Below are 14,853 nucleotides of genomic sequence, written 5' to 3' on the forward strand. Positions count from 1 at the left end.
CTCAGGGGCTCTGGGGCGGGGCGAGGAAGGGGGCGCGCCGCGCGCCGCTCGTCACGTGACACGCCCCTCTCGCGCCCCTCCGCGAGCTGGGCCCCGCCCCCGACGCTCCGCCCCCGCCGCGCCCCGGGCTCTGATTGGCTGCGGGCTGACAATGCGCGAGGCAGCGCCCCCCGCCCCGCCCCCCCCCGCCGGCTTCACCCCGGCAGCCACGCGCCGCCGGCCGCGAGCTGCCCGTGCGGTGCCGGCGCGGCCGTTACGGGAGCGCAGCGGCGCTGAGGGGGCTCCATGGCCGCGTCGCTGGGGCCGCTGGTGGGAGCCATCGATCAGGGCACCAGCTCCACCCGCTTCCTGGTGAGCACAGCGCGGCCATCGCGGCGGCACCGGGGGCGGGCGGCGCCCCCGCGGCCTGAGGGGAGCCAAGGCTTCCGCGCCTTCGCTCCCCTCCATCCCGGCGGGGGCCTCTGCCGTGCCCTTGGGGAAGGGCAGGGGAACGGGCCCGCGGGGCTGGGCTGCGCTGCGCTGCCCGGCTGCAGCCTCCTGTCTCCCGGAGAAGCGGCGCCGCTCTGCCCGGGGCTGCCGGATCCGCCGCTGTCCCTCAGTCGCGTTCCCGCCGCGGCGCGGGGGGCAGCGCCCGTCCCGAGGGGAGCGGTCCCGGGGCGAGCCCGACCCCGGCGGCTCTGCCGCTGCTCCAGGGCAGCTGCACTTGCGATCTGTCAGGCTTGCAATCTGTAGGGTACCTCGCCCCGAATGGAATCAAATGGACGAGGTCCTGAGGCACGGGGAAATAGATCCGTGCGAGATCGGTGATGTGATTAGCTGGTGTTCAGACAATGCGATGACTCCGCTGTGTTCCCCGCTAAAACCTGCCCGGGGCCTGCTGGAGGGACTGCTGCAGCTCCAGCCCTCGTGTCAGTGCATCTTGGGCACTGTAGCTATTCAGGTGGCTGAACCTGTGCACCTTGTGAAACACCGATTTGTTTAAACACTAGAGAAAGATAAGTTTAAGGATAGGAGAATTAATATAGTAATCATATATTTGACCCTTTAGTTGAAGGCTCTGGTTATTTCTGTATTATGCAATAGGCTGTAACTAATGTTGTTATATATGAAACTTACTGTAGATGCTTCTGGTTTGCAAATCTCTACAAATGTACTGTCCCCTAGTCAGTTAAGTCATGGTACTTTGAATTAATTAAAGCCCTATGACAATTTCCTCCATGGAACAGAGATATTTACAAGGTATAAAATGTTGTCAAATGTGCAAAGTATGAATTGGGAAGATGAATGTTTTAGTCTGCTCTTGCTGCTTTTTTTTTTTTTTTTTTTTTTTTTTTTTTTTTTTTTTTTTAATGCTTCCCCTGTGTGAAATGTTCCTTCATGAAGCAGGAGACTAGAATATCTTCCTGACCTGTGTTACCATTATTACTCAATATCACGACCTTCATGCGATTGTCAAATGAGAAAACACAGCTCTAGGGGCGGAGAGAACCTCCAGACTGACAAATGACACCAGTGGGCTGTCTTGGATGCCAGTCAGGAGTCCTTTTTGGGAACAAACTTGAAGAAGGTCCCTGTAATGCAATAAGATCAATTCTGTCTGCTTTTATGTATATAAAAAGTTAACTTTTTTCTCATCCTCAAAGGATAACAGTAGTAGAAGTAAAACTTAAGCTCTTTTTACAAGTGTTTTTACAAGTTCCTCTTAGGAGGAATTTCTTACACTTCACACATTCATCAATGGTTTTTATGCAGTTGGGGAGATTTTGCCTGCCTACAAGAGGATTCAATTGCTTCCTAATTTTTTCAAGAAATATATTGTGTCAGCCACTTTTAAATTCTTGTATCCATCTCGGTGTCTCTCCATTCATGTCAACATACAGCACTGTCTTAAACTTGGCAATGTGATCATGTCATTATGATGATAAACTTACATTATGATAATAAAGTTACATGGGCTTGAGCAAATAAGATGCATGATCACTGAGTTAAATCAGAGCGCAGGGGAGAGGGAGAGAAGTGGGCAAAATGTGCAGAGATCTGTTACAGCTCATCTCAGTCATTCAGATAACCACACCTGTAAATGGAGAATTCTGTGCTGGAAAGGGATTGCTGCAGTTGGAATAGAGATTTTGCCTTGAAATATTTTAAGCCAGAATGTAATGTATGTTGTCTGTGCCTAAATTATTTCCTTGGCTCTGTTGATCTTTTGCTTTTAATTGGTTTTGTTACATTTCGCTGTGATGTCTCTACGTTTTCTTTAAACTGTAGTGTTTCCAACAGTTTTTGTCTTCACCAAGTCACAAGTCAAAATCAACCTGCTGCTTACTTTTTGCACTTGTGTATTCAGTAGTTCAGTGCAACTGTTATCTAACTTTTTAAGTGGAAAAGATATGATTTTGAGCAGGTTAAAGAGTTCTCCTGGGTGAAAAGCTGTCTGGTCCAATGGGGCCAAAGAGCAGTGTCAGCAGTCCAGAGTGTAAATTTACAATTACAGGTGGCAGATTTACCAGTGGTGTCCATAGCAGTCAGTAGTGAGGGCTGATACCCACAGGATTTTCCTGCACAGCCATGGGGATGGGTTGGGATGTTCTCTCTGATGGGGGTGGCCAGCTGACTGAAATTCCAGTTGGACAAGGGGCCTGCCAGAATATTCATACAGTTAAACAAAGTTTAGCACTCGAGACAGAATGCTAAGAAGCTGCTTAGTGAAAAAATTCACACTCCTGCTGGACATCAAGTTGGACATATGTGAGCAATGCATCTTGGTGGTGGTGCACATTAAGGAAAGTTCAGACAGCAATTGTTGCCATCTGTGCAGCACTTAGGAAGCAGCATCTGGAACACTGGGGCTGATGGACCCTACAGAGGATGAGAGCTGGAAGAACTGCATTTCATCCAGCCAGAGGAGTCCCTGTGCTGCAGCACAGGGCCATGGAAGGAGGGTTGGGAGATCAGGGGTTCTTTCCTCACAAGAGAGGCTTAAGGGGTGTCCTCAGCTATGTACCCACAGTTTGTGGAGAACACAGAGCCAGCCGTTTCTCAGACATGCACAGGAAAAGACAGTGGGCAGTGAATACAAGCTGCTGCAAGTGGGATCTCCAATAGATGTAAAGAAGCAATGTTTCACTATGAGGGCTCCAGGTCAGGTACTGAGAAAGGTGTGTGGAATTTCCATCTTTGCAGATGCTCAGTGCCTGACTGAAAAAGGCCCTGAACAGCCTGGTTGTAAATTCAGGCTTACCTGAGCAGTGAGTCAGGCTAGGTGACCTCCTGAGATTCAGAGTGAATTATCCTGTGTGCAGACACAAATTTTGTCTCTCCTGCTTGTGAATGAGGAGGCTGTATGAGCACAGAGGCTGAAGGAACACCAAAATCAGGTGCATTTCTGTTACTGTCACTCCTCCTTTAGCCTTGCCTCTCACACAGCACACATACAGTAGTACTTTTGTGCTGTAGCTTTATCCTCCACAACCCTATTTTGGATCTTTACCTTTATTAGCTAATTTTGCAAAATGAACTACAATTATTTTTGAGATTGTAACTTTTCTGTTAAGTTGGGTTGAACATGAGTAACAGATTCAGAGTTACCAGGGAGAGCACAGTGCTCATAAGACAATTGCTTAAGGCTCATTTTCTTGAAAATATCAAGCAGGAACTTAAATTGGATAGGCTAAATAAGTGTACCCAGAAGACTGAATTCTGGCCAAGATGTTTCATGGAATATTTTCATCAAATACTTTAATCTCTTGTGTTCCATCTTGTATTATTCAAGAATCATAAAAATACACTATAACTTCTTTTGTGAAAAGTCTTGGGATCAGGAGCTAATGGCCAGCTGAACCCTTGTTTGATCTCTTGAAAGGTATTTGCTGGATAGTGTTTCTGTCATTTTATCCAGGAACAGCAAGAATTGAAAGAAGTGAAGTCCCTACACAGTACTTCAAGTTATAAGTTGGTCAGTCAGACACAGGACAGTTTTTTTCCTACCTTTGCAAAATATTTATTTTTTTCCTATACTTTGTCTCCAGAAGAAACAATCAAATAAAGCTATATTACACTGCAAGCATTCTTTCAATTAACAAAACCTGATTTTAGGTAAGGAAGACATTCATACCCATTGAGCTTTCTCTTCAGAGGGGCATTCATTTTACCTCTCTTCTGAAGTAACATGACCTTTTGGGAAAAACTTGATTGTATAACTAGCAAGAAGGGTTAAAAATACTGTAAATACAGTTTCCCCCCTAGGTCTTATCACTTAAAGTACAGTGTAGTTTTACTTTTAAATCCCATAATTGTAAGCACCTCCTAGATGGCAAGAGAAATCCGTTCATCACGAGCCTTCCAAGGAAGGTAATTTCTAGGAGGCTTGTTAAACTTGGACTTTTTCATAAATTCTGACTGTGCTACTCCTAGTTAAATACTGGAGAGGGAAATGATTGTTTGTCTCTTTTTCTTGCCCCAGCTGTGTTGATTTCGATGCGATTTCAGAACTCCAGCTCTGAACTTGTTTGCCTGCAAAGCCATGACTGTTCCTGCTTGCCAGAAACTCATGAAGAAACAGCACAGCATAACAGAAATAGCTTTTCTGCAGGCAGAGTTACATGACAAAGCTTGAGAGATGTGAAATGCCACTTCTAAAATCTATTTTCATTATTGTCTTTTCAGCTGTGCAGCTTCTTTCATCACTTCCATGAGCCTCCTATTTCTGTTCATTCCTTGAAAATTGTTACAACTCATTGATATTAATTCTTTTCCACTAAGACAACAAAACATAAATGTAATACACAATAATATGTAATAATGTGTAACTATACCCCTTTATGTGATGTGATGTATTATTATTATATTAAAGACCCTATAAAAATCTTCAATTAAGTGACCAGCCCCTGTGCCTCTCTGCTTGTTCACATCCAGGACACCTATCCAGGACTCCTGAGACTCAAGGCTCCTGCTCTGATTCTGCATTGGGAGTAGAGGGAGGATGTTATTTATTCCTTTTTTTTAATCTCTCACTAGAGAATTTGGTACACATCTGGTGCCTTTCACTTTCATCTCTGTTCAAGACAGCTGTACAAGTCCAAATGGCCTAGACAATTCTTCATTTATGCTGATGAAATTAGGGCAAATATGACTTTGGCTTTCCCCACACACAACTGAGAGGTCAGGAGCATAAACTTGAATCAGTTGTAAATGAATATGAAAGGTTTGAAAACCTCTAGTCCCAACAAATTACAGAAATACACTTCAAACCTTTTTCAAAAGGGATGTATTGACCTTATCTGATTTATTTGTACTTATTCTCACTTAGTTTCTATCTCTCCACTGTCAAACAGGGACGACATAGGGAATTTTTTTGACAACAGTAGTGTTTTTTTGGAGGGAGTGGGAAAGAAAGGCTTTGAGGTCCCATATGTTCTATTTATTGCCTATGTTATATATAATTTTGTAGGTTTAAATTTAGTGACTCATTCATTTTTCCACATATCAGAATTCTGTTTATCGGTGTAGAAGTCATAGAATCATGGAATGATTTGGGTCAGAAGGGACCTTAAAGATTACCTGGTTCCACCCCCCACCATGGGCAGAACAGCTTCCATTAGACCAGGGTGCCTCAAACAGGGATTGCTCCCAGTGAAACTTTTTAGTCCCTTGCCCTGAATAATGGGGAGTGTCTGTTGCTTTTGTTGAGAATGTCAGAAGCTGGCAGCTTGTTTGTGATGGATTAGCAAAGTGTTTGTCTAGTTCTTCTCTATGGATATGAAAAAATGTGTGCATTCATAGTGTTACTGCTTCCATTGAAAATGTGTTCCTGTCACAGCTTATTGCTGTGTCTGCAAGCCACACACTCCACATTCACTTGATGACTTTATCTAATGGAATCTGTGCTTCCTGCTACCAGTAGGAATCCTGTGCATTATGTTCTGTTTCAAGAAATACTGAATGATTAGTGGTGAATGATTACCACATGATATTTAACATTACTAGTATGTCAGATACATAACTTATTAACATACAGGTTAAATAAAGTCTTCTATCTCTCTGTCTTTATTCTAAAAACCTAGTAAATTTGAATATGCTTTTAGCAGGAAGGCATTTCAAGTAAAGAAATCTTACTGCCTACATGCAAAACAACCTCCATTAAGTGTCTTGTGTAGCATTTTGAGATCCATATCCCATTATGCAAGTTGCTTCCTAATGTGTAGTACTGACAGAGCTTTCTCTTTAATAGGATAGACTCCTGTCAAGCCTGAGCTGATAGATGAAACACAGATAAGTAAATAAAGTACCAATAATTCAGTGGTGCTCTTTCTATATAATCTTTTGAGCTGATAGCAGAAAAGAATGATCATGTACCTTTTAAAGACTTCTTTTCTGGGCAATGAAGCTTTCAGTGTTTTCCAGAGTTTGTGCTGTTTTCATCCTTGGAGGTTTTCAAGACTTGCTTAGAAAAGTTCTTGAGCAACATGATCTAATCTCATTGCTGATCCTGCTTTGAGCAGGAGGTTGTACTGGAGATCTCTCAAGGTCCCTTTTAGCCTGAATTATTCTGCAGTTCTAATATATAAGTCAAATGTTTCTAAACATCAAAGTTTCACTCTAAAGATGCTCTTTAAGGTTCTGAAGAAACTGGAGAATCAAAACTTCATCTCCTTTTTGTCAGAGTTGTTCTAATAGTTTCAGGGTAAAGTGTACTGTGTAGATGATACCAAGAGTTTATGGATTAAAAAACTTTAAGAGAAACCCCTAAAATTTGTGGTATGAGAAGAGAGCATTAACAAGTATAGAATACATTCAGTTGTACCCTAGAGGGTGGACAGATATAACTGAATTTTGTTTCTTCAGCATGCCAGTGGTTTCCAAATCTGGCTCAGCTCTGCTTGCCATGAAAAGGAGGATGGTGTCCTACTGACACGTTCTGCAGTGCACCTGAACCTGCTGCTAGATTCTCCTTTCTAGGTCCCAGAAGGTTCTTCACACAAAAGATTCTGCGTGGTGCTGTGGACAAAGAGCCCTTCCCCCAGCATTGCCCCCAGCCAGGCCTCTGGCTCACCCTCTGTTCACTTCAGGTGAACGTTTCACCGGTGAAAGTTTCCCTCAGCTTGGCCTCGGCAGAGATTCCTTTTGGGAACAGTCACTGCTGCTTAATGAGGCTTGCTGTGCTTTCTCCATGAGCTTCTACTGCAAGGCACAACCTCTAACTTGGGATTCCTCGTGATTCTCTACTCTGCTGGTTCTTATTGTAGAGTATCCAAATTTAAGTTACTTTTCTGCATGTTCTCTTTTTTGACGGGTTGTTTTGCTGCAGTGGCATTCTTTTCTTGTCAGATTGTTCATGAGCTCTGTACTTGTAGTTTGTTTTGAAACAAAATGGGTTTTGCTTAGGTACTTTCTTGTTCTTTAGTTTGATAGATTTTGTCATAGATTTTCTCATAGATTCACATAGATGTCCCGTAGATTTTGTCATAAATTTTCACTCTTCCTAAAATGTGCTAACCCAAGAAAACACGCAGATAACTCTGGCAGTAGAGTGGCACAGCAAGAGGTAAAGAAATGCTATACTCAACAACAGTGGGTATTTTACTGAGTAATATTCTAGTATGAATGAGGAGTTTAACTTCTATAACCACCACAAGAAAAAAATCTGGTTCTTTTCCAACCCATTAAGGAAAAAAAAGCTGTTAAAATTTACAGAGTGACAGCAAAGTTTGCCAAAATAATCTTTGCCTACCTTAATTTTAAAAGTGTGTATCTCTGAATCCTTGTTATGTAGATATTGGGGTTGATGATAGCAAATTACTATCTGTTGTCACAGCACTGCATTTGTTCAAAATAATAAATGTTAATTATTGTTGTATAAACTTCTGTGTTCGTAGAAAATTCAACTGTGTAATTTATTTGCAGGTGTTTAATGCAGGAACAGCAGAGCTCTTGAGTCACCATCAAGTGGAACTAAAGCAAGAATTCCCTAAAGAAGGGTATGATATTTTTTTATTTTCATTTGTGTAGAGTTTGGTAGAGCTTATGAATTTTTATCTATGAGTCATCAAAACTGAAGCTGATTAATAATTCTTAGAAGCACAGCAGCTGCTATAAAAGCCTGGGCAGAAAAAATGGTGTGAGCAGCTCCCACTGGGTGTGCAGAACGTGCCTGAGTTACAGAACTAAAAGTACTTGCTGTTTGGCTCTGGTCACTCATTTACATATTTCACATCTAAACTTTAACGTCTAAATGTTGAAGTTTAAAACTAAAGTTTAAATGAGACTTTAACATCTCATTTAAGGTAATAAAATTGGTAATTTTTACATTTGAATCACGGTCTTCACCTTGGTGTAGAAATACCTTCCTTTGTTTTCTGAGGTTTTGTTTGTTTGTTTGTCTGTTCCTAAATGACCTACCAGTTGCTGCCAATGCCCTCTGTATAGAACAAAACAAAACTCTTTGTAGATATGTAAAACATGTTTTGTAGCTATATTTGTATTAAAATAGTCAGCTTGTTTTTCAGACTAGTATTATTTTTTCTTTTTATGTACATTTTTATTAACTGGTGTTTACTGTTTGTTAAAGATGGGTGGAACAAGATCCAAAGGAAATATTAGACTCTGTCCATGAATGTGTGGAAAGGACCTGTGAGAAAATGAAAGAACTGAACATAGACATCACTAACATAAGAGGTACTTATGGGTAGAGGGCTTTAACATGCTATGGTTGAGCAATTCAGATACCATAGTTTTTAAATGAGTAAATACAAAGGTGGCAGCATATGCCAGCCTCAAACAAAATGTTAAATTGTATTTGAAAGTAGTTTTTTGGGGAGGAATAATGAGAAAATAAGTGTGTGTATTAGCAATGCAGAATCTACAAATAGACTTAACCTAATCTTGTAAAATCACTGAGACGAGTGATGAAGAAATTCTGAAATTATGTTTAGGACTTTAATTTAGGAAAGCTGTTTTCCCCTGTCAGTGTTGTTGCTGTCTCAGTTTGTGGCTGAAAAAGAAAGAGGTTTAGAGCATATAGGTTAATCAGCAAAGATGAACTCGTAGAAGTAATATTTCTGGATTATGCCTTGAAAAAATTGGAAGCTTTTTATTTCCCATTTACTTTGCTCTTCTGCTTACCTGTTCCTCCCTCCTCTCCACCTCTCCGTTCCCTCCCTCACCCCCCCAAAAGGGGAAAACAAACCTTCTGAAAAGGATACTTTCTGTTTTGTCCTGAAGCCATTGGAGTCACCAATCAGAGAGAAACAACAGTGGTTTGGGACAAGACAACTGGAGAACCTCTTTATAATGCTATTGGTAACTATGCTTTCTGAATATGTAATATCATAAAATGATCATGTTGTGGAAAAAATGCTTTTGTAGTTTCCTGTGCAAATCTGGTTGTGGCCTAGCCTAGTAATTTCTTGGATTTTTTGATATCTGTGTTGTAAGATGTGTGTTAGCATACATACCAGTGCAGTTTAAAAAAACTCATTCCATAAAAAGTGTTACTTAATAAATCACTTTATTGGTTTTCAAAAAACCCCACTATGTTCCTGAGGGGTTCCTGGCACAAAATGCTCTGACTTGCACCCAGTCACTTTCTTTGAAATTTTCAGGATGCTGGTGATTACACTTTAAAGGAAAATCCTGTTAAGTAGGTTTAATTATTGATGACTTAATGAATACTTATTAATACTCAGAGTTTTGTTTTTAACTTGCTTAGCTTTTCAGATATTGTCAGCTGAAAAATGATAATTGTCTAGAGTTGTTTTTTTAGGTCAAGTGCCAGATATAGTTTGACATAGTATGACTGTAAAGCCAGGACTTGTCTATAGTCAAATAAATTGTAGTTAACAACTTTATCTTAAACCCAGCTACACCTTGATAACTACAACACAGTCTTTTAGTAGAAAGTTTACATAGAAATAGTAAATAATCAACCTGCTATTTGTTTTAATCTCTTAGTTTAATCACAGTCATCTGCTGCATTAGTCACTTGCTTATATTCTGATAAAGTAAATACCCTACTTCTGGAAAATCCTTCTTCTTTCTCAAATAATTTGTTCTTTTAAATCAAATTGATTTATCCAACCATTTTAATTTTTACAACAGTGCCTTTAAAATATAATGGCAATACAATATTCTTTCAACGACATGAAAAGATAAAAATAGACAGGAATTCATTGGCAAGAGCTGTGGTTTCATAGAAGCAGGCTGAACATGTCACTTTTTGTGTATTAAATCACATGATCAATTAATTTTATTCATGGTTTTAGTGTGGCTTGACCTGAGAACCCAGTCAACAGTTGAACGTCTTCTTAAAAGAATTCCTGGACAAAACAAAAATTTTTTAAAGGTAGGAGACATTCCAGAACATTTGAATGGTACCTGCTGCAATCTATAATGTTTTGGATCTATATGTTTAAAATTCTCCTAAACCAAGTTATTTGTAGTTTTTAGTCCCTTCTTAGCTTGTCAAATAATAAAAAATGAGCACAAGACACCAATCTGAGACTAGAAAAGTTTTCATTTCCTTAAAATAAATGTTTAACACTTATTTAATATCTCACTATGGAAGTGAGACATAATCCTATGCTATCTAGCCAATATAAAATAAACATTACACACAAAAATTAAAGTCAAGTAGGAAAAAAAAGGGAAATAATTTACTGGTATGAAATGTATTATCCATTCTCATGCCTTAATATTGAAATTAATTGCATCCAATCTGAGAACAAGGAAGATCATTCATAAAGAGCAAGATCATTCTTTTTTTGTGAGCATATGTATAACAAATTGAAAACTAAATGCTTGTAAAGAAGCGTCACAATTCTTTGATTAATGTTGTCCTTTACTAATAGAATAAATATTATGTACTTTTTATATTATATGTTTCCTACAGGCAGGAAACAGATGTCAAAAAGGGCATAAACTTACTTGATTTTCAGGTTCTAGTAGAATGCAATTTTCATCTTTCCTGTGTTGTCCTGCCCATTTTTGTTGTTGTTACTTATTGTCTAGTCATATGGAGATGTCCTAGATAAGACAGGCCTTCTGCAAACAACTTTTTCCACGTAGATGATCTTTGAACTGCATTTAGATCAGCTTTGATCTTTATCTGTTTTTGCACCAGTCATTTGATTTTGATGTTTTCAGACTTGTGTGTTGTATGCTGAGTACTTATTTAAATAATTGCAGAAGTTCGTGGAATTTTTCTGAGTTTTGTGTATTTTCTTTTTCCCTTACTATCACCATTTTTACATATAACTACAGTATTTATGGAAAAGATACTTGCATGATGTTTAAATTTTTTTTTTTTAAATTTTACAGTCTAAGACCGGTCTTCCACTTAGCACTTACTTTAGTGCAGTGAAACTTCGGTGGCTTTTGGATAATGTGGAGGAGATTAAGAAAGCAGTTGAGGATGGAAGAGCTGTGTTTGGGACTATTGATTCATGGCTTATATGGGTGTGTATTTGTGAGTGTGGTATCACTCTTCCTACAGTGAATTCCCATATCATGTAAATCTCCATGCATGTGATACTTGATGCCCACTGATGACACAGTGATAAAAATCAGTCAATAAAAACTACTAAAGAAATTCCAATGAGGTTCCTTGCAAGATGAAATACCAGAGTTCCTAATCCCAAGGTGAAAACTTTTTGATTTTGAAATGTTTTTGTAATTTGTTGGAGTAAGCCTGTATTTCTCCTTGACAAATGCTGTGATTTTTTTGTTTAGAGTTTGACAGGTGGAATAAATGGAGGCATTCACTGTACAGATGTCACCAATGCCAGTAGAACAATGTTGTTCAACATTCATTCCTTGGAATGGGATCCTGAGCTCTGCAAGTAAGCTCAGTTTTTCAGTAATACTATAATTTAAATAGTTTCTAACTAGTTTAAAGGTAAGAATCTCTTATCTAAACTAAGATCAGCAGGTACTGTTCTATTTGCTGTTGACATTAATAACTAAGATTCATTGTTCTCCAGATGTCCAGTTTATAATGGTCTGGATTAAATAAAAGTAGCAGAATCTTTCTGTAGGTGGAGGCCTGGTTCATGGACACAGTTTAGCTCAGTTGATTAAAGCATGATGCTAATAATGCCCAGGTTGTGGGTTCCATCCCTGTATGGGCCAATCACTTCAGATCCTTGTGGGTCCCTTCCAACTCAGAATACTGTGATTTAATAGTGTTTTTGTTACTTAATCAAATTTGTACAGCAGCTGGAATGATAGCATCTCTATTTGAGACTTCAATTTACTAATAAGTGTGTTATTAAGATACTGTTGGAAGAGGCATGAATTTCTATATAAAAGAGTTGGATAGGTCCTCAAAGATGGAAATATATGCTGTTTTCCTCCAAAATTCAGGGTCCACTGTAGCAAGTGGAAAAACATGTAGATTAAAAACTAGAAACAAAAGTTCCTTTATGCTTTCTGATTTAGCACTGACTACATAATATGCATTATTTTTTGTTGTATTCAGGTTCTTTGAAATTCCTATGGAAATACTTCCAAACATACGAAGCTCCTCTGAGATTTATGGTGTGATGGTATGTTTTCCAATATTTGTGTGAAATTCATCTTGTAAAAATATAGCTGTATCCATTTGGATTTGACAGATTCTATAGATTAGGATTAATGGTTTTTTCTTGACCAGTATTTTTTGGTTTATGATTAGTAAGCTATTACCTACTATTATATAATGTTATAGGAAGTTGAGTATTTGATTACTTTAATGCAGCACCAGTTCTTCTGACACAGTGGCATCTAATTAATAAACTTCAAGATTGGATAAACTGGATGTTGGGATTTTGCATTCTTTTTTCTGGTAATTTGAGCTATTCTAAATAAGAATACATGTATTTTGAGTGAACACAAGTTACAAGATGGATTTTTTTAAAATAGAATTCTAACTTCCCTTAAATATTTTTGCTAATGTGTTAATGGAAATGCCACTAGAATTCATTGTTGGTGTTTATTTATGTGAAGGTTGGATAAGAGTGAGTTGTATTAAGATGAATGAGCAAGGTAAATGGAAAAAGATACTGCCTGACCACCAGAACAGAATTGCTCTTCACTTTAAATGTGAACTTCTGTTTCTCTTCCCCTTTCCATTTTTTTTCTTCTTTTTCTTCCTTTTGCTGGCTGTAGAAAATCTGTCCTAGCCGGGTGAGTAGAGGCTTCCATTAGGCTGACCACCTTACTCATTCTGCTCAGATGCTGTGCATTTTCATTGGTTTAAGGATTAGAAAAAGTGCACTCCTAGGCCAATAAATTTGCTGTGTGTTTCCAAATCTGAGATAAAAAAAATTAGATAAAAGAAATAAGTTCATGCCAAAATTATTTGTAAAACGTGATCTCAGTGTATGTGTTTGTCCTAATTTCCACACTGTTGAATATTTATTTTATAGTGAGATAAAAAATACAGCTCCTAGCTAATAAATGTTAGCTATAGCATTTTATAAATGAGAAAAAGTGTCCATTCTCTCTAAAAATATTAATCCTATGGTAGCTAAACATCAGATTCATGTAGAGCTTTTTAGTGCATTTATAAATGCAGTTACCTTAAATACAGTTAATTAAAATGTGAATTAATTCAGATTGGAAATACACTTGCATGGCTTTACTGAAAATTCATTTTCACAACTGCACAAAAAACTAGTTTAAGGAAACAAGTAGAAATTGTCAGGAAATAGTTAAATAATTAAAATTTTCAGGATACCCTCACTAAGTTAGCACGTGACACTGAGTAGGGCAGAATGTTGATCTGCTGGGAGGGCAGGAAGGGTCTGTGGAGGGATCTGGACAGGCTGGAGTGATGGGCTGAGACCAGTTCTGAGAGGTTCAACAAGTGCCAGGTCCTGCCCTTGGGTCACAACAACCCCAGGCAGAGCTACAGGCTGGGGGAAGTGTGTCTGGAAAGGCCAGGAGGAAAAGGAGCTGGGGGTGCTGGTCAGCAGCAGCTGGACATGATCCAGGTGTGCCCAGGGAGGCCAATGGCACCTGGCCTGGATCAGCAATAGTGTGGCAGCAGGAGCAGGGCAGGGATTGTCCCCCTGTGCTCGGCACTGGTGAGGCCACACCTCAAATCCTGTGTCCAGTTTAGGGCCTCTCACTGCAGGAAAGGCACTGAGGGGCTGGAGTGAGTGCAGAGCAGGGCAGCAGAGCTGGGGAAGGGTCTGGAGCACAGGACTGATGAGGAGCAGCTGAGGGAGCTGGGGGTGTTTGGCCTGGAGAAAAGGAGGCTCAGAAGGGGACCTTACCCCTCCATAACTGCCTGACATGAGACTGTAGCCAGGTGGGGGTCAATCTCTTCTCCTAGGTAACAAGTGATAAAACAAGAGCCTTCACAGCTTGTCAAATATTGGAACAGGCTGCCAAGAGAAGTAGTGGAGTCACCATCCCTGGAGGTACTTAAAAGATGTATAGATGTGGCACTTATGGACCTGGATTAGTGATGGACTTGGCAGTGATGGGTTAACAGTTGGACCTGATAATCTAAGAGGTCTTTTCCAATTTAAATGATTTTATGATTCTGTAACAGGAATGTAAATGAAAAACTCTGGTAGTGTTTGTAAGAAATCCTACTTGAGACTTAAAATGCTAAATCTTAACATCAGGCATCTGCCTTTGCTTAGGATGTCACCACAGCCATGTTTTTTTCGTGATCACTTTACCATTTCGCACTTTTGCATTTTACACTTGGCATTTACTGCACAGATTACACTGAACTGGATTTTCTGTATAGTGTTATTTCAAGAAAACTTATACTAAGAACTTTTGAGGCCACATGAACTATATTTGTAAAACTTCCTGCTCTTCATTTCTTAGTGGTTTAGACATGAGCTGCATTAAGCTGAAACA

At 39.6% G+C, this 14,853-nt stretch overlaps 1 protein-coding gene across 6 annotated transcripts in view; it reads left to right on the forward strand.

Annotated features, from left to right (window-relative positions):
• Positions 1–229: 229 nt before the first annotated feature.
• The window catches only part of GK (glycerol kinase), a 34,135-nt gene continuing 19,511 nt past the window's right edge, over positions 230–14,853 (forward strand). For 3 of the 6 annotated variants that reach the window (XR_009116008.1, XM_058045389.1, XM_058045392.1), the window contains exons 1-9: positions 230–351; positions 7,903–7,976; positions 8,567–8,673; positions 9,220–9,297; positions 10,260–10,339; positions 11,314–11,451; positions 11,725–11,834; positions 12,473–12,539; positions 13,141–13,158. Coding sequence is in view for 4 of the 6 variants with exons in the window: in XM_058045389.1 (XP_057901372.1) it covers positions 286–351; positions 7,903–7,976; positions 8,567–8,673; positions 9,220–9,297; positions 10,260–10,339; positions 11,314–11,451; positions 11,725–11,834; positions 12,473–12,539; positions 13,141–13,158 (738 nt within the window). In the remaining 2 variants the exon portion in view is untranslated. Of the gene's footprint in view, positions 352–7,902; positions 7,977–8,566; positions 8,674–9,172; positions 9,298–10,259; positions 10,340–11,313; positions 11,452–11,724; positions 11,835–12,472; positions 12,540–13,140; positions 13,159–14,853 lie in introns of all 6 variants that reach the window. The other 3 variants (XR_009116009.1, XM_058045390.1, XM_058045391.1) reach the window with 2 other exon arrangements.

Source organism: Melospiza georgiana, chromosome 2 (assembly GCF_028018845.1).
Source record: "Melospiza georgiana isolate bMelGeo1 chromosome 2, bMelGeo1.pri, whole genome shotgun sequence".
Classification (NCBI taxonomy): Eukaryota; Metazoa; Chordata; class Aves; order Passeriformes; family Passerellidae; genus Melospiza; species Melospiza georgiana.